The sequence below is a fragment of the Bicyclus anynana genome, chromosome 26 (assembly GCF_947172395.1).
Source record: "Bicyclus anynana chromosome 26, ilBicAnyn1.1, whole genome shotgun sequence".
In the NCBI taxonomy this organism is placed as follows: domain Eukaryota; kingdom Metazoa; phylum Arthropoda; class Insecta; order Lepidoptera; family Nymphalidae; genus Bicyclus; species Bicyclus anynana.
The window spans coordinates 4,525,499-4,549,684 of NC_069108.1; the positions used below are offsets into that span (position 1 = coordinate 4,525,499).

The following is a 24,186-nucleotide window of genomic DNA, read 5'->3' on the forward strand; positions in this document are numbered from 1 at the left end:
TATGAAAGATTTTTTTTCAAATAAATCAACAAATTACTGTATTTATGTTAAAATTATTGATAAAATCAACTAAAAACAAATTATGGCACTTTTCCCCAGTGCCCACCTTTATTTTTCCAGTGGTAAATTTCCAATGTCACACAATGATAAAAAAATGCAATATTAACCAGTCATATTAACGGATTAACGATTAACGTTAACTTGCGTTAATTCTTCCGGAATGTAACGCTTTAACGTTTAACGAAGCTAACTTTTTTTGTAGCGGATTAACGATTAACGAAGTTAACTATTTGACTAACGGTGCCCAGCTATGTCTATAGTATAGATTATGTACCACGCAATTTGTAGCACATTACTTAATAACTGTTTTACACTGCAAGAGAAAAAAAAACAGCTGATTAGAAACTACTTTTAATAACCTCGTTATTGATACGAGTTGGGAGGAGGGTAGTTTACCAAAAGTGTTGACAGACAAAAATTTCAAATAAAAACTTTATTAAAATTTTTGTCTGGGCTAACCTCTGAAAAGGCTGTTATAATAGTATGAAAATGATTGTTATCGCCGTTTAGTGTTGGAAATAGTAGTCTGTGACGGATATGACGTCGCTCGATCTCGTGTTGGCTTCAGTGTGCTCGTGGCGTTCGAGCCGTCCACATCTCTTGTTGTGTAATTCTTTATGGGTTACTTGGGATAGGCGGAGAGAGTGACTTGAGTGGAAAAGGGGAGTGTTTGTTGACAGTCAAAGGTACCTTGAACCCTACGCACATCGTTCACAAGTACGTGACTCCACTCAAGGTCATTCTCTGCCATTCTAGGATCTTATTTGGGTTATAGTTTGATTTGTTAATTAAGTTGTCCTGACAAGTGTTGTGAATCATAACCTTTGTTCAACATTAGTTTTTTTATATTAATAATCACTTTTGAGTCCTATAATATGATGAACTATATTTTTGTTTCCAGGAGGCCCCCCTCCGCTGATCAAATTACCCACCAAGGAGAAATTGTCTAGTCCTATTAAGAGGGATATTTGTGACAGGTGAGCTTTTTGAAGTGATATTTATTGGGCATTCCCCCTTGATAGCCGTGATAGCACAGTGGATATGACTTCTGCCTTCGAATCCGGCGTAGGTTCGAATCCGGACCGGGGCATGCAGCTACAACTTTTCAGTTTTGCATTTTATGAAATTAAATATCACGTGTCTCAAACGGTGAAGGAAAACATCGTGAGGAAACCTGCAGGGCCAGCGTGGTGGACTATTGGCCTAACCCGTCTCATTCTGAGGGGAGACTCGACATATAAATTAAATGTTTATGTACAACATAGACAATTTTTTGTCGCAGAAATGTAAATACAAAGTAGCCAAGTGGTACGTACTTTCTACAAACGCTAACTCTATTCGCTATCGACAGGTCATGTGATCATGTTCTCGATCCGATCTGTATATTATTTATTATTTCTGTATTTTATATATTATCTGTATATACAGGGTGATTCGGTCTTTAGTGCGGATATTTTTTTTCGTGGTTCTGTATCATTAATAGAATATAAATCTACAAACAGTTCGATACATTTTATGTAATTTTTTTTTTTAATTTATGTCTCTAAAATAACAAAATAATGTACATATTATTACTAAACAAGATATATTCAGCTTAAAAGTGATCTGGTGACGTCCTTTAGGTATCAAACGAAAATAAAATAAACGCACAATAGGGTGACCCTAAAATTCTGTTCAAAAGTAAATAACTTTAGCTAACGATAATTTTGTTATTTTTGAGTTAAAAAAAAAAAGAAAAAATACGTGATCATTAAATTTTGTTTATGTACAAAATATAAAAATATCCGCACTAAAAAAAATTTCTTCCTGTATATAAAATACAGAAATAATATACAGGAATAGATCTGTATTTTATATATTACTAGCGGACTCGCTCAAGCTTCGCTTTGACTTATTAATTTATTTATTTGCACTTCTTCCCTATCCCTACCTTACACTACCATACTCCTACCCCTACCCTACCTCTACTCTACCCCTACCCTACCCTACCCTATCCCTATACCATAAACCTACCCTACCACTACCCTACCCTACCCCTACCCTACCCTACCCCTACCCTACCCCTACCCTACCGCTACCCTATCCTAGGATTTAGGGGTTTGAAAAATAGATGTTGGCCGATTCTCAGACCTACTGAATATGCACAAAAAATTTCATCAAAATCGGTCGAGCCGTTTCGGAGGAGTTCAAGTTCGAACACCGCGACACGAGAATTTTATATATTAGATCTATATCATTCCTATACATTTTTCTAGTTTTCGAAGTGTTAGCGTTTGTAGAAAGTGAATCGACGTGTCACTAGGCTACAAGCTCTGGTCTTTTTTTTTTATTGTTAAAATTAATAACCCCTTTTTTATTCTTTTTTATTGGATTTGAATGAATTCAAATGGGTATAGTTAGTAGTTATATTTTTTTAATATAATGAAATGAATTTATTATTATATAATGATTTATTTATTTTGCTATCATCCGCGAAAAGTCGACGAACCCATGCGAAAACGTCACCCAGGTCCGACAAAATACTCTCTACGTACGTACGTACGTACCGGAGCATCCTCAGGAGATGTTTACTTTACTTTGCAATTGCACGTTGTAGTAAAGCAAACATCTCCTGAGGATGCTCCGGTTTCGTGGTGAAACGTACGTAGAGAGTATTTTGTCGGACCTGGGTGACGTTGTCGCATGGGTTCGTCGACTTTTCGCGGATGATAGCAAAATAAATAAATCATTATATAATCATGATGAACTTCCGCAAAGTAACGCCTGCTTCTATCCAATATTTGAAATAAATTTAATTATTCCAGGGACAGTCCGAGTCCTAAGCGACAGAGGCTAGCGAGCGGCACCGACCACACGGACGACGAGAACAGCAGCCATTTGAAGACGTGAGTATTGGTCTTAGGCAACGACCACACGTAACTACAGTCTGTTAGGTCATCGTTTCTTAAACTGTGTATTGGGGTCCGCGGTGTCATCTCTGAACCAAACATAAATGCTAATATCTCGTAATCTTTCTTCTTCTCGTAATCTTACCTAAAGCGGGCACATTTTTTTCTTTTCTGATGAGAGCACAGATATAAGAAATTATGCAAACTTGCTTGCATATGTAGTACTGACGGTGCTCGGACTATGACCGGGACACTGCTTTTTAACCGACTTCCAAAAAGGAGGAGGTTCTAGTTCGGCTGTATGTATGTTTTTTTAGTCCTAGTGGTCCGTGGCTGAAAAAGGTTGGGAAATGATGTGTTGGTATAAATAAGAGTCATCAAATGATGACTTGAGTTCAGTTGTTTGTTAAGCAGCGTAGATACCGTCACGCTGCCAGTCGCGATAGTGATTTTGCGTTAGTAAAGTTTAACTTTTCTCATTTTACAGTGAAAGAGATCCAGAATGGAGGCATGGCAACCTGGTGAGTTTTACTTTTTTTTTTTATAAAATCCTACTAATATTATAAACGCGAAAGTTTGTATGCTTGTTTGGATGTATGTTTGGATGTTTGTTACTCTATAACGCAGCTATTACTGATTTAGCTGAATTTTGGAATGGAAATAGATTTTACTCTGGATCTACCTCTGGAACACATAGAAAACCTCAGTCGACCCAGCCGGGGATCGAATCCAGGACCTCAGTCTTGTATTTACAAGACGAAGTGGCAAGCGCGGTGGATTTCCACCGCGCTTGCCACTTCGCCATGGAGGCCGTCAAAGTTTTATCTATACTAATATTATAAAGTTGAAGAGTTTGTTTGTTTGTTTGTTTGATTGAACGCGCTAATCTCAGGAACTACTGGTCCGATTTAAAACATTCTTTCAGTGTTAGATAGCCCATTTATCGAGGAAGGCTATAGGCTATATACTATTCCCGTATTCCTACGGAAACAGGAACCACGCGGGTGAAACCGCGCGGCGTCAGCTGGTTAATTTATATACTCCTTAATTTTTTTTTTTAATCTGTCAACCCAGTGAAGGTGTATAACGGCAAACAGTGTGTCTCTGCGCAGGACATAACAGCGGAGCGGGTGGTGGGGTGGGGCGCGGGGGAGGAGGAGGCGCACTGGTCGCGCGACCAGTCGGACGACGAGTGGGCCGACCCGCCCGCCGACATCGGCTCCTTCCTGCGCACCAAGCTGCGCGTCGACGGCGACAATAGCGGAGGTCAGTTTAAAAAAAAAAAAACATCAGAAGTGGGATCCAAAGGTCCCACTTCTGATATATTAAGTCAAAACACTTATTGTATTATATTGAAAATTCAGCACCTCTCATAAATTTTTACCAAAGGAGATGGTCTATTTCAGGTCCACTCTTATACTCCGTATCATTAAAATTTAAAAATACAAGGATTTTATTAAAATTTAATAAAGTGAATAAATGTGACTAAATAAAAAGAAATAAATAAAATTAAAACCCTTAAAGCAACTATGACATGACAATTGACAGCAAACGTCAAATCGCCTACTGCATTGAAAACGTCATCAATCCGCCATTATTACCATATTAGTGTTGCATTTCTTGGGAGTTATTGAATATTATTTCGAAATAATTAAAGTAAATTCGTATATTTGAATAATCAAAAATAGTTGAAAAAAATATTTTTTTTTATTTCCGCCAGGTTACAATGACTGATTTTCCATACAATTTTGGACCACCTCCTTTGCGTTTACGTTTACGCGATCGTCACAGTATGAAAACGTTTAAAACTAGGCACTCAGAGGCCTAGTGGGAGTTTTCATACTGTGACGATCGCGTACACGTAAACGTGAATTTATTTGGAATTGAAACAGTTGTGCAGTAGTGCCAATAGATGGCGCTGTTGCAATTCCATAGAAATTCGCGTTTACGTCAACGCGATCGACACAGTATCAAACTGCCACGAGGCACACTGATCCATTGGACCATCACGGCACTCAGTTTTATATCATCATTCATCATTATCAACCCATATCCGGCTCACTGCTGAGCTCGAGTCTCCTCTTAGAATAAGAGGGGTTAGGCCAATAGTCCACCACGCTGACCCAATGCGGATTGGCAGAGTTCACACACGCAGAGAATTAAGAAAATTCTCAGGTATGCAGGTTTCCTCACGATGTTTTTCTTCACCGTTTGAGACACGTGATATTTAATTTCTTAAAATGCACACAACTGAAAAGTTGGAGGTGCATGCCGCGGACCGGATTCGAACCCTCCGGAATCGGACGCAGAGGTCATATCCACTGGGCTTCCACGGCTCTCACTCTCTAGCTTCAGTTTTATATGTAACTGGATAATTTGTCTTTCGCAGACGAGGAGTCGGACGGCAGCGCGTGCGGCGCGGTCGCGCAGGCGTCGTCCTCCTCCTCCACCACCAGCACCGCGCACATTGACTACATCAAACGTACGTGTCTATTCTATACGTACTGACTGACTGACTCGTTGACTCACTGACTCACTGATGTACGACATTGACATTAAACGTACAATACATCCGCACTGCAGTGCATTGACTACATCAAACGTACGTACGCGCACTGTGTCTGTTCTATACATACAATACTGACTGACTCGTTGACTCACTGACTGTTGTACGACATTGACATAAATTGTACAATACTTACGCACTGCATTGCATTGACTACATTAAACGTACGTACACTCACTGCGTCTATTCTATACGTACTGACTGACTGACTCGTTGACTCACTGACTCACTGATGTACGACACTGATATTACACGTACAATACATCCGCACTGCAATGCATTGACTACATCAAACGTACGTGCACGCACTGTGTCTATTCTATACGTACTGACTGACTGACTCGTTGACTCACTGACTCACTGATGTACTACATTGACGTAAATCGTACAATACATCCGCACTGCAGTGCATTGACTACATCAAACGTACGTGCACGCACTGTGTCTATTCTATACGTACTGACTGACTGACTCGTTGACTCACTGACTCACTGATGTACGACATTGACGTAAATCGTACAATACATCCGCACTGCAGTGCATTGACTACATCAAACGTACGTGCACGCACTGTGTCTATTCTATACGTACTGACTGACTGACTCGTTGACTCACTGACTCACTGATGTACTACATTGACGTAAATCGTACAATACATCCGCACTGCAGTGCATTGACTACATCAAACGTACGTGCACGCACTGTGTCTATTCTATACGTACTGACTGACTGACTCGTTGACTCACTGACTCACTGATGTACTACATTGACGTAAATCGTACAATACATCCGCACTGCAGTGCATTGACTACATCAAACGTACGTGCACGCACTGTGTCTGTTCTATACGTACAATACTGACTGACTCGTTGACTCACTGACTGACTGTTGTACGACATTGACATAAATTGTACAATACTTACGCACTGCAGTGCATTGACTACATTAAACGTACGTACACTCACTGCGTCTATTCTATACGTACAGTACTGACTTACTTATTGACTCACTGATGAACGACATTGACGTAAATCGTACAATACATCCGCACTGCAGTGCATTGACTGAGTTACTGACAATGTACTATACAGTCTGATCATAAAACATACGAAATATACGTGATATGCACTACATTATACACTAGTCGAGTGTCACATGCGTACACTCACTCACTCATTTACAAAAAACGTGCCTTTTTAGTGGTAAAAGAACTTCATTAGTCAATTTAGTAGATAGTTTAAAAAAAAAAATATTTATTATTCACACAGTAACAAATTTCTAATACAATAAAAGACTAGATCCCTGGCTCCCAAACTAGCTGTAACTGTATCTTGGGAGCCAGTGGATTCCCATTAGTGTTACTTTTTGATAATCTGTTACTTAATTAAGATAATATGTAGTAGGCAAAACAAGAAAGTTTAGATCAGATATTACCTCCTACAATGCCAAAGACCTCTATAATATTAGTATAGAATTACATAATAAAAAAATTTCCAAACTGACAAACTGACTGACTGAGTCACTGACGCACTGACAGTAATATATAAAGAAAAGTCATAAAAAGCGTGATCAGGATTGGTTTTACATTGCAGCCGGCAAACACGGCGTGGTGGACCCTCGTTTCATGGACGTGGTGAAGTTGAACGACTACCTGCAGCACGGCAGGCGGCCGCAGTTCTGGGAGGAGAACTACGTCAAACGGGTACGATATCGTCACCATTTACATTACCTTATCTCATTTTACATTAATTACACTACCTTTACTTTACCTTATCTCATCTTACATTAATTACACTACCTTTACCTTACTTTATCTCATTTTTCATTAATTACACTACCTTTACCTTACCCTATCACATGCTACATTACTTTACCTTTACCTTACCTTATCTCATCTTACATTAATTACACTACCTTTACCTTACCCTATCACATGCTACATTACTTTACCTTTACCTTACCTTATCTCATCTTACATTAATTACACTACCTTTACCTTACCTTATCTCGTCTTACATTAATTACACTATCTTTACCTTACCTTATCTCGTCTTACATTAATTACACTACCTTTACCGTACCTTATCTCATCTTACATTAATTACACTACCTTTACCTTACCTTATCTCATCTTACATTAATTACACTACCTTTACCTTACCTTATCTCATCTTCCATTAATTACACTGCCTTTACCTTATCTCATCTTACAATAATTACACTACCTTTACCTTACCTTATCACATCATACATTACTTTAACTTTAGCTTACCTTATCACATCATACATTACTTTACCTTGACCTTAGTTCAACGACTGCCTGCAGCACTGCAGGCGGTTGCAGTTCTGGGACGAGTTGTCACTATGTCACTCAATATTATGAGAGTGAATGCTAATTTAGTTACGTCGATTGCAGGTGATGGAGGCGGTGAGGGTGAAGGAGTTGGAGATGAAGCAGGCGGCGGAGATCCTGGGCGTGAGCTACGGCACGCTGTACGGCCGCTACCGGGACGTGTACGGCTGCATCAACAGGCCCTACAGGTGAGGGCACGACACGACAGCTATACGCTATACCAGAGTTTCTCAAACTTCCAGCTCCACGAACCCCTGTTAAAATATCCAAGTGACAGCGAACTCCTTACTAACTAATGAAACCTTATTTTTTTCAACAGTCAATTAACAGTAGTTTAAATTGTTGGTAACACATAAAGTACCTAAATAAATGTCTTTGTAATATTAATGTGATGGGTGTGCTTGTTTCTTGTCGCAAATGGATTCAATGTTAGGAGTAATTTTTGACAATTTTAACCTTAATTCTGACTCGGTATCAGTCATCAAGCCACCATTACGTAAATTTTGTCGCGAACCCCCCTGTCCTTAAATGGCGAACTCCTACACCACTTTGAGAAACCCTGCGCTATACGCTTCGCTGAGTCCTGTACCGCGTATGAAAGCGAGGAGTACAGAACTTAACAGCCTTAGGCTAGTTTTAGAATGTGTTCCTTGTAATCCCTGCGATGAATTAGGGCTGGAAGAACATCCTGAGAGGTGAAATCCTCCCCCACGATTTACTCGGGTAAGAACCCTCGAGATCGTTACCCTCCAGTTTTTAACCCCGCCGAAATGAGGGGTGTGTGCGAACGCTACATGCGAGCGTGTGAGTGCGGATGTGTGTGAGTATGCGTGCGTGTATGTGTGTGCGTTTGCGTGCGTGCGTGTATGTGCGTGAGTGACACGCGTATGCGTAGCCTCCCACCAGCCAGATCTGGACCGATTAAGAAAACCCCAATCTGCCCAGCTGGGGATTGAACCCAAGACCTCCGTCTTGTAAATCCACCGCGCTTACCACTGCGCCACGGCGGCCGTCAAATAGTTATAACTATGTCCTTACTTTCATTATTAAAATGTTGGCTTATTCCGATTTTGATGTAAGTTTGCAACGTTCCACAGGACGGCGCGCGAGTTCTGGCAGGCGAAGGGTCCGTCGGGCGTGCTGGACCGGCTGCAGCGCGGCGACCTCGGCATAGAGGCCGCCGCCCTCGCGCTGGGGGTCATGCCCGCCAACCTCGCCGCCTACGTCGCCGACGCGGCTGAGAAAGGTATACCTTACCCCTACCTTTACCTTACTTTATCTCATCTTATATTAGTTATACCTTTACCTTACCTTATTTCATCTTACATTAATTACACTACCTTATCTAATGTTACATTAGTTACACTACCTTTACCTTACCTTATCTCATCTTACATCAATTACACTACCTTTGCTTTAACTTATCTCATCTTACATTAATTACACTACCTTTGCTTTAACTTATCTCATCTTACATTAATTACACTACCTTTGCTTTAACTTATCTCATCTTACATTAATTACACTACCTTTGCTTTAACTTATCTCATCTTACATTAATTACACTACCTTATCTTATGTTACATTAGTTACACTACCTTTACCTTACCTTATCTCATCTTACATTAATTACACTACCTTTACCTTACCTTATCTTATTTTTCAACAAATACACTACCTTTACATTAGGTACCTTATCTCATCTTACATTAATTACACTACCTTTACCTTACCTTGTCACATCCTACATTAATTTACCTTTAGCTTACCTTATCACATCCTACATTACTTTACCTTTAGCTTACCTTATCACATCCTACATTACTAACCCTAGGCCTAACCCTTCTCACTCTGAGAGGAGGCTCTAGCTCAGCAGTGAGACGAATATGGTTTGATAATGATGTATGAATATTGTGAATGTCTCAGGTCCCGAGTTCGAGATACCGCTGGAGCTGGACGCCGGCGTGAAGATGCGAGGTCGCCCCTACGGCTCCACCAACTCCACCAAGCACGCCAAGAAACAGGACAAGGTTCATTTCACTTTACTTTTATAAAAGACTGTAGCGTGCCTTATCTAATATATAAAATTCTCGTGTCGCGGTGTTCGAACTTGAACTCCTCCGAAACGGCTCGACCGATTTTGATGAAATTTTTTGTGCATATTCAGTAGGTCTGAGAATCGGCCAACATCTATTTTTCAAACCCCTAAATCCTAGGATAGGGTAGTGGTAGGGTAGGGGTATGGTATAGGGATAGGGTAGGGGTAGGGTAGCGGTAGGGTAGGGGTAGGGTAGGGGTAGGGTAGGGGTAGGGTCTAGGTAGGGTAGGGTAGGGGTAGGGTAGGGTAGGGGTAGGGTAGGTTTATGGTATAGGGATAGGGTAGGGGTAGGGTAGTTGTAGGGTAGGGTAGGGTAGGGGTAGAGTAGAGGTAGGGTAGGGGTAGGGTAGGGGTAGGGGTAGGAGTATGGTAGTGTAAGGTAGGGATAGGGAAGAAGTGCAAATAAATAAATTAATAAGTCAAAGCGAAGCTTGAGCGAGTCCGCTAGTACTTAATCATAAATTCCGTTTGCAGTGAGCCCTAAGCACGCAAACTGCTATGTAAACATTTTCTGTAAGAACGTTCGCTTCGATGTTAAGTTAAGGCAGTCGTTCCTAACTCGTCCTTACCGACGCTCGTGTTCTAGTTTATTCATTATAACCAGTCCGCTAAGTTAAGTTAGTATCTCAATTTTATATATTACTCGGTGTGTTAATAAATAATAATTCGTTCTATTTAGTTTATTATTGGATTCCTGACAGAGACACGCATTAACCTTCAGTAGCCTATTTACCATTCAATCAACTACCACATAACCATCTCCTACAAAGACTATTTGAATATTAACTATTTGACTATTTGAATTAAACTTTCAATGTCACTTCACTTTCAAAATTTCACTTTTCTTGTATATTAATTAATCTGTGGTTAACGGTGTAGGTTGACGATTTAGTTTTTACGTCAGTAATTGATTTTTTTGAATTGTAATCTTATCGTTCACTGTTTGTTGACCCAAATAAAAAAAAAATGCAATTTCGAAAAGGGCACATGTTTGAAAATTTCAATTGTCTAGGAAATTAAAAAAAAACTGTCGTCCATTATGTGAAAGAACGAATGAGAAATGCATTTAAATTTTTTCAATGTTACATTTACACAATTTAATTTAATTACAAACACAGATTAATCAATAATAGGCAGATGGAGCGCACGGAACACGACGGTGTCGTAGCCGCTCCAAATACAAAATTCAAAAACGAATACATTGTCGACTCAGTACGACACGAACCGTCGCATCAGTAACTTTCAATGTTATTTCAGAAAAATAAAGTCTTGTGTTTTTAAAAATCTGTTATTCGTTCATCGAATGTTACTGCCCATATTTTTTTCATACCGGGGGCTGTATATGAAAAATCGATTTTTAAGGAGTAAACTCCAAAAAGTTTACGTATTTTTATTTTTTTAACATTCGCAGGCGCCGGGCAAGAAGGTGGTCGTGGGCAGCTTAACTGACGAGGACCCGATACCGGCCAGCGTGATCACTACCCAGGAGAAGGCGATATCGTCACAGCCCGCCCCCAGTGAGTAACAGCTCCCTAAGTAAACATTTGCAGGCGTCGGGCATAATATCTCAAAAAATATAATATTAAAAAAAAAAAAAAAAAAATTTTTTGATGTATGATATTTTTTTTAATATTACTTTTTGGATCCCACGGGCTTTCACGCCAAAGGAGTGGCGGTAGGCTATTTCGGCATGGCTCTCTTAATCTATAATATAAAAATGAATCGCAAAATGCGTTGGTAAGCGCATAACTCAACAAAGCCTAAACCAATTTGGCCAATTTTTTTTTAAATGTTCGTTGAAGTTCTAGGATGGTTTTTACGGCAAGAAAAATTTAAAAGGACTAAAAAAAAATTTATACTCCCATACAAACGATTCGTAATAATTTGAATTTTAATATGTATAGGGTAGAGGTACGGTAGGCGTAGAGTAGGGGTAGGGTATGGGTGGGGTAGGAGTAAGGTAGGAGTAGGGAGGGGAAGGGTGTGGAAGAAGTGTACAAAAGTCAAAGTGAAGCTTGACCGGGTCCGCTAGTGATAAATTAAAAAGGGCTAAGTGTCATATCAGGGAGACAGAGTCAAGACCGGGAGCCGCAGCAGAAAAAGCTGAAACCGGTAAGTGGCTCAAGTATGCCTCTCTGACAGAGAGTTACATATTTGTACTTTTTGCCGTGGAGACCCTTGGGCCATGGAGTCGCAGCGCCAAAAAATTTTATCGAATAATTTCACCGCGGCTAGTTGCCTCGACTGGTGACAGAAGGGCTGGCTCATTTGTTGCGCAAAGGATCAACCTGGCTCCAGCGCGGAAATGCAGCCAGTATTCTTGCCACCATTCCACGTGGGCATGATTTGTATAGTTATTAGGATAAGTTAGCTTAAGTTCCATATTGTATTCTTTCTCAATAAAAAAAAAAGCTTTAAAGTTGTGGGAAATACTCCCGAGAACCCTGTATTTAAATTAGAGATGCGCCGAGTAACATTTTTGCCGAATAACGAGTACCGAGTTTTACTCGGTTCAATTTTTTTTTTCAACCGAGTACTCGGCCGAGTGACTCGGTTCAATCAAATTCCCATTTCGCGCGCGTAAACAAGTATTAATTCAATTCAAAATTGTATTTTCAAGTAGTTTTAAGTTAAAAGCAAAAGCTTTTGAAACGTCAAGTTTGACTATTTGTAGTGACTCTACCACCAGCTCAGAAGGCGCAGTCTCCTGTTGAGAAGAGCGACGGGAAACTCAACAGTTGCTCTTTTAAATCTTTCATTCCATTTCATTTCACTCGATGCTGGAACAACATTCCGCCACCTATTCGCGAGTCTCAATCCAAATTTAGCTTCTCTCAGAAGTTGAAGAAGTTCATGTTATATAGGCAAAAAGAGTTAGAGGATTATGCAGTGGAGGCATCAATTATTTAATGGGACCTTTAGATGCAAATAACATATTTAGGTACAGTCTATTAATTGGTATAAGTATTCATATTTCTATTTATATATATTATATGTATATATATGTCATATTAATTATTGTATGTTGGCATTTATCTTTATGTTATTATCATTTTATTTATACGCTCTTATCAAGGTTTTTTGTTTTTGGTTTTTTTATTTTGTGTCTTATTTTATGAATTTTTATTTTGAATGTATTTAAAGTATTTTGATTAGATGTTTAGTTTATAATTTCATTTTAATTTTATTTCAATTTATTTGAGATTTCAAAGATTTCCTAAATTACTAATAAATACTTTTTGATTAACACTGTTGTTGTAATTATATGTACCTAAATAATGCTTTTCGTATACATTCACCGACCGAGTTATTCGGCCGAGTACGAGTATCAAAAAATCCGCCGAGTACGCCGAGTACCGAGTATTAACCGAGTACTCGGCCCATCTCTAATTTAAATAATACATCGCCATCGTTCCAGGCGGCAAATGGCCCACCATCCGCGTGGCATCGTTGGACTCGCTGCGCGGCACGGAGCAGCCGCCGTCGCCGCCCGCCGGCCCGCCCTCGCCCGCGCCCTCGCCCTCGCCCTCGCCCTCGCCCTCGCAGCTCATGCGCACGCGCCCCGACCTCACCATAGTGGCCGCGCGCCGCAGCGACTCGTGACACGCCCAGTAAGCCCGCCTCGGTGACGTCACTGACAGCGTTGACGCGACCTACGTCACAATTGTTGCGTTGTGAACAAAACATCCTCGCCCTCGTCTTTGACGTCGCCGACAACCTCGCCCTTGACTTCGCCGACGACCTCACCGACGATCCCGCCGACGACCTCGGCGACAACATAGCCGATTACCTCGTCCTTGACGCCGCCGATGGCCTCGCCGACGACCTCGCCGATGACCTCGTCGACGATCTCGCCGACGACCTCGCCGACAATATCGCCCTTGACGTCGCCGACGATCTCGTCGTTAACTTCGCTGACGACCTCGCCGATGACCTCGCCCTTGACGTCGCCGACGACCTCGCCGTTGACGTCATCGACGGACTTCACCAGCAACAACAATCGCTGTTGAATTCGACGTCGACGTCGTCGTAGTGGCCGCGAGACGTGACTACTCGTAACATAACGTCAGTGACGTCAATGACACATGACACAAACCACGTCACAATCATATACAGATAACACAAGAAAAGAGGTTTTATTTTGAATTGTTATTTTTCGCATACATTTTCATAAATTTTCGAAATGAACTGTTAAACAAACACAAATAAACAGCTGTCATAACGCGTGCTACTAAATTGTCTAAGTAGCAAATATGTAGTAGCACGCTTTTTATTTGCTACCTTGAATCGCAATCGCAAAAATGGGGTTTCTACTTATTCGCAAATATACTTCGGATTTTCTAAAATCAATGACTTGTCAAATACATGATTAGTAAATAGTTGTATTTACACGCGCGCTACTAAGTTCTCTAAGTAGTAAATGATGTCATGATACTATTTGCTACTTACGAAAAAATTATTAATAAATTGCTTATATATTTTCGAAATTTTTAGAACGAACAATGAAGTGTCAAACAAGAGGATAGTTGACTCATATCAAATTTAATATAAACAATATTATTTTCATATAATATGAAATAAGGGTTCGAAATATATCGACATCAATTAATAAAAGTTAAGGATTTCATTGAAAACTCAATTTAAAAATTATGCATTTATTAATTTTTTCCAAACGCTGTCGTCCATTTTGTGACGTCACTTGATGTCACTAAGAATAAACGTCAAACTAATTATTTAGTTAAAAACTTCGTTTGGTTAAGGTTTAGTGTTTAAGTGACGTCATGAAACATTTAATATATATACCATCATGGCGGATAGCATTTTGGCAAAAAAGTATTAGAAAATTAAAATTTTGCATGTTAATGTCTTAAAAATTTTTTTTTTTTTTTTCAATCTAGTCGAATATAAATAAATAAATAAAGTATCAGCTAGCCTATTACAATAAACGAACTTGTTTGTATTTGATGTTTATGTATTTACACGCGTGCTACTAATTTGTCTAAGTAGTAAATGATGTCATGATACTGTTTGCTACTTACGAAAAAACGTCTTTGAGCATGTTTAAAAAAAAAAAAAAATTTGTCGACAAACGAATTGTCAAAATTCGTGTAAATAATAACAAAATATAGCTGACCAAATTGTAATATTAAAAAAAATATATAGTTATAATATATTATGTACCGGTATATATTATATAAATGATATATTGTGTATATTATCGAATAATATATTAATGATTGACAGTATTTGAATTGAAAATAAAACAAAATATATATTGATTAATATTAAAACTCCGAATTTCGTAAATATTCCTAACTAAAGAATATTGTCAGTTCATTAATATGAATTATATTAAGAAAATATATTTTTACCTAAATTAAAAAATAGTGATATTGTTTAATATATTATTATAGCTGATAAAGGTATATCGACACTAATGCATACTTTACACGAATATATTAAGAGTATCTATACCAATATAATAAAGCTGAAGAGTTTGTTTGTTTGTTTGAACGCGCTAATCTCAGGAACTACTGGTCCGATTTGAAATATTCTCTCACTGTTAGATAGCACATTTATCGAGGAAGGCTATAGGCTATATATTATCCCCATATTCCTACGGGAACGGGAACCACGCGGGTGAAACCGCGCGGCGTCAGCTAGTATAATATAAATGATTTTTGTTCATATCTACTCATATATTTGCTGACAATGACGGCTTCAGTTTCATATAAAAGGCTACAACAACCTAGAACCAAAGACAATGGTCTATAATAGAATCCGTTTTCTTTTTTTTTCTATAATGAACAATATTTTTTTGTATAGAGTACCTCTATGTAAAAAATACAGTGTAATGTAAAAGAAAAATATATGAAAAATATGTATAATGTATGTAACTATAACTATATTTATGTAAGAGTGCTTTAGTTTGACAGACGTGTCTTCATTTTTAATAAATTGTCATTGTACTATTATTAATTATTATATATAAATTTTCGAGACTTGGTCGCTAACTATGGGCCTCATAAGAAGGCTCAGAGTCACACAGCGGGCGATGGAACGAGCTATGTTAGGAGTATCTCTGCGTGATCGAATCAGAAATGAGGAGATCCGCAGATGTACCAAAGTCACCGACATAGCTCAACGAGTTGCGAAGCTGAAGTGGCAATGGGCGGGGCACATAGTGCGAAGAGCCGATGGACGTTGGGGTCCCAAAGTGCTGGAATGGCGACCCCGCACTAGTAAGCGCAGTGTTGGCCGACCCCCCACCAGGTGGACTGACGACATCAAGCGAGTCGCAGGCGTTCGCTGGATGCAGGCGGCTCAGTATCGTGATGTTTGGAAGTCCCTACAAAAGGCCTATGTCCTGCAGTGCACGTCCATCGGCTGATATGATGATGATGATGATATATAAATTTAATTATTATTATTAATAATAGTACAATAGCACAGTAGTTATATTATTATTATTATTATTAAATAAATATGATTATATCGACCGGCTATAAAATAAACAGTCACGTGAAAACTAAAACTTTGATATTCGCCTATTTACTAATAAATTGTCTATTATATTTGTATACTAGCGGACGCCGGCGACTTCGTCCGCGTGTAATTCGATGTAAACTTTCAACTAACCCTACCCTACACCGACCTTACCCTACCCCAAATTTTTTATGTCATAAGAACAATGACAATGTAAAACACATTAAAAAAAATAGTGAAATCGATCCAGCCGTTCACGCGTGATGGCGTGACCAAGGGATATATGGATTCATTTATATATATATGTATATATTGTCCAAGTTTGTCTTAAGTATAAAACGTAATCTTTTGATATTTTTTACAGATTTTTTTTCCATTTTTATATCATGAGGAATCATATCTCCACTAGGCAGACCTTTAGCTTAGTGACAAACCTTCGTTAGAGACTTAAAAATTATTTAAGAAAAAATTCAATTCAATGTGGTAGAGGAAACACCTCGAGCAGGTCCCAGGACTTGTGAACTTGATAGTAGGTTTAAGGGATCCAACACTCACCTTCCCTGCCCGACATGCTCTCCGTGACAGAAAAGAATTTATGATATTGCACAAAATCACTAACGCGACTGGCAGCGTGACGGCGTTTACGCTGCCTAACAAACAACTGGGTTCAAGTCATGAAATATCCTCTTATTTATACCAACACTGATACCTCCCCTCTACAATAACCTAAATAATGAATTTTAATACCACTTGTAATCGAAGAACTTGTAACAATTAATCAAGAAGGTCTTCACAACGACTGACTGTTTCACACAAAACATAACTTTCCTGTTAAGATATATTTAAAGTTTTAGTTTTGCGGTATTGACCATTTATATTTTTAATTGCACGGTCGATATAAGGACATCCGCTGACTTTTATCGCTCGCACCAATGTTTACTTGAATGAGTTAAGTTCATGTTCATACATTGAAGAAAAATTGTCACATCAAATTATTTCTATATCTGTTTTTTTTAACATGTATTCTAAAATTTAAAATTATATAAAAAAAAATTAGTATTACATTCTAAAAAGTCAGGATTTTATTTTTTATTGTCATTTTAAAGTGGGGATATAATGAATTCATTCTGTTTACTAATACAATATAAATTGATCTTTTTAACGAAAAATTTTTATGCCTTTTTCAGCTGTGTAGAAAATTTTTGGTCTTTGTGTATAGAAGAAACCCAATATTGTTCTTAGTTTTAATGTAAGTGAAATAACGTGTAATTAAGTTTTATGGCATAATTTTGATCATAAATTGATTAATTCTGTATTTTTTTTTGGTAAAATACGGGCTACAGATCTTCAGTTTTATCTAATCTAAATTTAAAACAAAAAATTTTGTAGCCCACATTAGTCAGGGAGATAAGAAAAGCTACAGGTTGCCCATACTGTTGTTTTGTAACGCCGAACTATACTCAGAGGCACAATTATCCGCCCACTTTAATATACTCGCGTCATATTAAAGAGGGCGGATAATTGTGCCTCTGAGTATAATATTGTGCGGTGCGGTGCGGTGTCAGTGAGCGATGTCCTTTATGTAGATACGAAGTAATACTGTTCCTCTCATATTATGTCCAACATAGGTTTATATGTAAGCGATTTGTTTTTATCAAATACTCGAGGGTGTTTTTTTCTATTGATTTATTTTTAACGAATATTGAATAAGTATTTTTTTTTTGAGAAACATAACATGTTATAAAGGATTGCAATGAAATAGGAACGTACGTCTTTTTTTGCAGTGGGTTTTGCAAACTTAATTGTAATTGGACTTTCAAGTATCTAAAATTTTCATATGTTTATGTGTATACAGAACTTATGTCTTAATGTTATATTACATAATTTATGTTATATTATAACACATAAATTATGTCGACATGTTATATAACAAAATTATTGTAATATAACAAAAATATTAAAAAAGATTATGATGTAAATTCAAGATAAATGCTGATTTATAAATTTGGAAAAAAACACAAATAGTATGTTTGATAAAAATTTACCTTTTTCAAAGCGTATTTAGATACTGCAATCGAACACATTCTAAATATCGACATAATATTTTTTTTTTCTCTTCTCTTTGACTAATTCTAATTTTCAAATGAAATTGTAACCATAAAATTGACTTTTGTTTGGCATTTTTGACATTTTACAGTGACATGTTATGACATTAAACCATGTTAAAATGAGTTTTATAACATGTTATATTATGCTATTTCATGAGTAATCATGACATGTGCAGAAAAATATACATAATGTTGTGTTACTCAATATTCGTGTAAAAAATAAATTGATAACAAAATATTCACTGTGAAATTAATTTAATATATTATTATCATTATTTAGTTATATTAAATAGTAATAATATGGCTGAATTTAGTTTTTAAGATAGCTTTAAAATGTTTTTTTTTTTTCATTTTCAAACAATTTTTATTTACATGAATGATAGTGTAATTTAGATTATAGAAAATGAATTTTCGATTAATTTTCTAGATTTTGTATAGTATTATGAAAATTGATTCAACACATTTAGTTATTTATAGATTAGATTTATTTATATATATTTACATCTATTCCGATATTGTTAACTATAACATCAAATTGAATTAATTTTAGGATTAATAAATAATTAAAAAGAGATTCGTTAATTTTATAAGTGTTTCGAGGCAATCTTTAGTAATTTAGGAGTTTAATTTTTAAATGTAATTGTAATTAAATATAGTTGTTGTTTCAAATCAAAATAATCAACCATGAATTTGAAAATATGCAAACCGTCCAACTAATTTGGTTTGGTGTTTCTTTTTTTCTTGTATATAAAATTAAATGAGAAAACTTATTGATTTCACTAAAAATGGCGCCGAAAAGCGAAAAAAGATTAAATCAAATATTACAAAAATGCGTCTTTTTCCGTAGACAGAGAAGTAAATAGACAACTAATTTGCGTGCATTTGTAAGTCAAAAAATAGTTAATTTTGACATCTCAACTCGCGAAACTGAAGCATTACAATTTTATTTTATATATAATATGTATTTATATATTTTTTTCATTACTTTACTTTTTTTTGCTAAACGCTCATCATATAAAGTTTGATTTAATTTTTCTTTTACGCGAATCGGTGCAAACGACCCACCCCATTTAAATTAAATGAAAAGTAAATGAAAAAAAAAGTGTATATATAAATAACTAAATACATTTATGAATTATGATATAAACTAAATGATATTTAAATTAAAACACACTATAATTATATTTTTTACTCTGTCCAACTTCCAATTGGATGTGTCGTACCAAATTGTCATTGTAAAAATAATTTATTGGTTAAGTTTTGCAGGCCGCTTGGGAAAACTTTTTGACAGTTGCAATTTTGACAGTCGGCGGATTTTTACTGACGTAGAATGACAAAAAGTCGGCGTTTGTCAGACACTTTCTTGTTTGCAACCTTAGCGTGCGGATTTATAGCTTGGCAAATTCGTTTGTAACACTCCCGATGGGCGCGGGCCGGGAGGGGGGTAGCGATGCACCGCGCGCATGACGTCACACCCGCAGAGTCGTTTCCCCCTGTCGCCCGCATATCATGAGAGTGTCATCTACGAACTTGCCTTGCTATAGTGTTGTACTTGTCGGACAAACGCCGACAAAAAGTCTGTTTATATCTTGAAATTTTTTAATCTTTTTTGAGCGTTTTTATGCAAAATAAACCCGGTGAGGGGGAATTTTGTTTAATTAATCTTTGAAATCGTCAATTTTCTGTGGAAAGTCAATATTGCATCAACAAATAAAGTAACTCATGTTTGCCTGTTTATAATATTATATTATTTTTTTATTATTAATTTTTATTGTTGACTCATAGGTTAATGATTTGTTTATTTATTATATACATATCGAACGCTTGTGGTTTTGTGCGTAAAGTGTTTTTTTTTTATAATTTTTTTCGTCGATATATTGGGTGTGAGTGATGCTAGTTTAATTAACTATCAGAATTTTATTAGATGTCGGCTTCTAATGTACAGCCTAGGCGGACATTCGCTGGTTAATTCAACAAGATAGCTGAAATATAAGTCAGGGATCCGTAGAATTTTTTTTACAAGTGATTACTATCAAGTTAATTTTTGTGAGTAGCTTCATCTCAATGAGACAATCAACTTTTATATTCACGAAAATTCTTGGTTCTGGTAGCTAACTGAGTTACCAGGAAATAATGTACCACGTTAGGACATTGTGGCTGTTAAGTTGTGTAACTATTATTTAATCAACATTAAAAAAAACAGCTGGAATTTTCGTAGATAAAAAAGATTTTTTTTAATCGTATAAAGTTGATTGTCTCATTGAGATGAAGCTACTCAATGAAAATTAACTTGATAGTAATCAGTTGTAAAAAATCTTCTACGGATCTCTGACTATATGTTCTGGGTTGAACTATGAAACGTTGAATTTTTTTTTTGTCAACACTCGTAACTAATAACATAATTTACTCGAAAGTAATATTGTAATTTGTTAAAACGTTTCAAAAAAATCTTATCCAAACAAGAAACATTTTTGCTCTAAAAAAATATTTTTAATGAAATTTTAATAAAACGCCTTCAAAACGGCAAGCGTTGGTGTGTGTTTAATTTTTTGTAAATTCGTAATCGTATGGATTTCTGTGTTTTTGAGTACTTTGTCTGTAAAAGTATTAAACAAACAGGTAACAGGTATGAAAAGAATGACCCTAAAACATGGCTGCACTCAATGATGTTAAATACTGTTAGATGTGTTACCAGCGCATGAGAAATGAGGCGCTCAAAAGAGGAAATTTATAGTCAGTTGTGGTCAACAGCGAACGTTATTATTTAAACAAATAATACCTAAATATCGTCTACAATGTCGAGTTGTGTGTTCAGGAAGTGTAAAAACTATATATACATATATATATAATGTAATTAAAGGCAAAATTGTGCACGTGGTCGCTCAGTGTTGTAGCCTATTATTGGGATCACTTTTTGCGGTGATTTTGTAGGGACGTAACCGATCTATAGTATAAAATTATCATTGGTTGCACCATATTTTTTTTGAAAATGTGACGGACGGACAGTGTTTTATAAATACAGAAATAAACATTACGAATTGTCTTCGAATGAGCTGGAGTTCAAAATGGCGGTGTAACAAACGCAAATTTTTAGTTGTTCACTTCGTCAATTTATATTTAAATTTTGCCTCTAAAGCGATAGTTTGTCTATAAACTAACATTAAGCAGAACAAATCATTTTACTGTCCAAATTGTTGTTTTTTTGTGAGTGTATTTGTTGTCCTTTGTAATTGATCGATTCGTTACTGCTTTAAAATCAAAATGCCGCCATTTTGATTCTAGTTTTATTATTTTTTGCCTAATTTTGTTAGCTAATTTTTTATTCACTCATTATTTCTAGAATACCCATTATATTTAGTAAGCGAAGTCGCGATGTAATTGTATGTTTTGTTGTTGCAAGGAAGCGATCTGACGTACTGACCCGTTAAATTATATTAATATACATAATATACTGTATAACAATGTTTAATTTAAATTCATGTTATATAACATGTTTAATTAAAAATTGTTACATCATTATTATACATGGCAGCAAAAAAATCGAGCATCAGTCAACAATAGACATAGACACAGTTTGAATGTGATGATGAATAAAAAATTTAAACTAGGTTTAAATATGCCATAAAATAATAGTCCTACATTTTTTTTAAATTTCGTACATTTTTACACAATCGAGTTTAATTAAAACTATAGACTTAGACACCGTTTGAATGTGATGACGTGTAAAAAAAGTATTAGTCAGTTCATACTCTCGTCAGTCAGTTAATAAATCTAGAAGAAAAATAACATTTTGTTTAGAATAACTAAAAATACAATGAAACGATGAAACATAGAAAACTGGTGCCTTGATCTTTTTGCTCCCAAGTGTATTTTATATTTCTTTATATATATTTTTTAATATTTTGTTTCTTTCTGATTTTTTTTATTTTTATTGAAAATTTTATTTCAAACCCAATATAATAAACATGTCCTATATTTTAAAATGAGTTTTGGAATATATATATTTTATTGTTTTTTTTAAATATATTTAAATATTTGATATAGTTTTTATCATTTGCAATATGACGTTTTTTTTTTCAGATTTTTCACTTTGTAAAGATACGTTGTTTCGTCAGACCGGGTTAGCTGACTTTGTTTGCAAATAAGTAACGAAATATTACTACTATCTGTTAGGCGAATTTAAAAATAAAAGATATAATCATTATTTTGTGTTTTATTTTATTTTAAATCGACTTCCTGAACTATCTTTAACAAGCGTAGTTCCCGTTCCTGTGAGAATCGTCATCATCATAACACATTCCCGGCGGCACTGATTTTTCTGTATTTTCCTCTGGTGCGGTACCGACCTCGTAACTCTTGAAGTAGCTAGACGTACGAGGTCAATTGACTTCGTACCGAAGGTGTTAACAACCCATATTCGGCTTACCGGGCTCACTATAGAGCGCGAGTCTCTCAGAATGAGAGAGGTTAGCCCTTAGGGCCTGGGCACACCACGTTTTTTAAACGCACCGTTTACGCGCGTTTTAGAAACGTGCGTCGACGCACTTTTGGCATTGGCAGACTTCACACACGCAGAGAATTAAGAAAGTTCTCTGGTATGCAGGTTTCCTGACGATGTTTTTCCTTCACTGTTTGAGACACGTGATATTTAATTTCTTAAAATGCACTTAACTGAAATAATGGAGGTTCATGATCCGGTATTTAAAACTACGCCCTCCGAATCGAAGACAGAGGTCATATACATAATACGGGGATTAAATAAAGCCTATGACACTCACAAATAACGTGGCTTTCTAGTGGTAAAAGAATTTTCAAAATCAGTTCAGTAGATCCAGAGATTACCCCCTACCACAAACTTTACCTCTTTATAATATTAGTATCGATGTATCGATGTATATATAGATTAAGCAGGTCCTTAAGTTGATATTTATTTATTTTGCAAACATTCAGTCAATCTTTTTTACATAGTAATTAGTTAATATTGACCTTTTTACCCGAATGTCTCATAAAAATCGATATATTCAAAGCTTGTCATAATCTCCATTCTGCTGCAGGTCTTTAAAATTGGCTGTTAATTATATAAAACACCAATAATATTTCTAATACATTTATTAATCATGAACGACCTCATTTTACATGAAGTGCCTAATTTTTTTTAATTACATAAAGAAAGTAAGTAACTATCTACATTTATTTTAGCCTGACCTTGCTGGCCTATTCAGTAATGTGGTCTTTATTAACAAATTATCAAAATAAACATCAAATCAACTGAGAAATTTCATCTACCTACTGCATGTTATACACAGGTTGTCAGTAGGCACCGGAAGGCATTTGTTACAGAATCTCAATTTCGTTTATGTCAACTAACAACCGTCAAAGTTAGTAAAATAACATGCTGGGCCATTTAAAAATTCTCGCCATTCATAATGCAGAAAATAACGAAACTAAATAGGTACCTACAACATAGTAGTCATAGTCCTTTTCATAAAAGAAGTCCCCCAGACGCGGCGCTAATGTCATTAATGACGTGTCATTTGTCTACGTCGCTGTCAATTTTAGTTCAGGTTTTAGCCGCGGGATTTCTTTCATGAAAAGGACTCTACTTCTAATAGCAAACTTACAAATGT

General features: G+C 36.4%; 1 protein-coding gene across 3 annotated transcripts in view; it reads left to right on the forward strand.

Annotated features, from left to right (window-relative positions):
- LOC112049369 (protein tramtrack, alpha isoform) overlaps nt 1-22,763 on the forward strand; it is a 99,617-nt gene extending 76,854 nt beyond the window's left edge. For 2 of the 3 annotated variants that reach the window (XM_052889477.1, XM_052889476.1), the window contains exons 8-18: nt 962-1,037; nt 2,865-2,945; nt 3,436-3,469; nt 4,046-4,214; nt 5,338-5,430; nt 7,107-7,216; nt 7,931-8,055; nt 8,965-9,113; nt 9,794-9,897; nt 11,377-11,482; nt 13,384-22,763. In XM_052889477.1, the coding sequence (XP_052745437.1) occupies nt 962-1,037; nt 2,865-2,945; nt 3,436-3,469; nt 4,046-4,214; nt 5,338-5,430; nt 7,107-7,216; nt 7,931-8,055; nt 8,965-9,113; nt 9,794-9,897; nt 11,377-11,482; nt 13,384-13,568 (1,232 nt within the window). In that variant the 3' untranslated portion in view covers nt 13,569-22,763. The remainder of the gene's footprint in view (nt 1-961; nt 1,038-2,864; nt 2,946-3,435; nt 3,470-4,045; nt 4,215-5,337; nt 5,431-7,106; nt 7,217-7,930; nt 8,056-8,964; nt 9,114-9,793; nt 9,898-11,376; nt 11,483-13,383) is intronic. The other variant, XM_024087226.2, reaches the window with a different exon arrangement.
- Nucleotides 22,764-24,186: the final 1,423 nt, after the last annotated feature.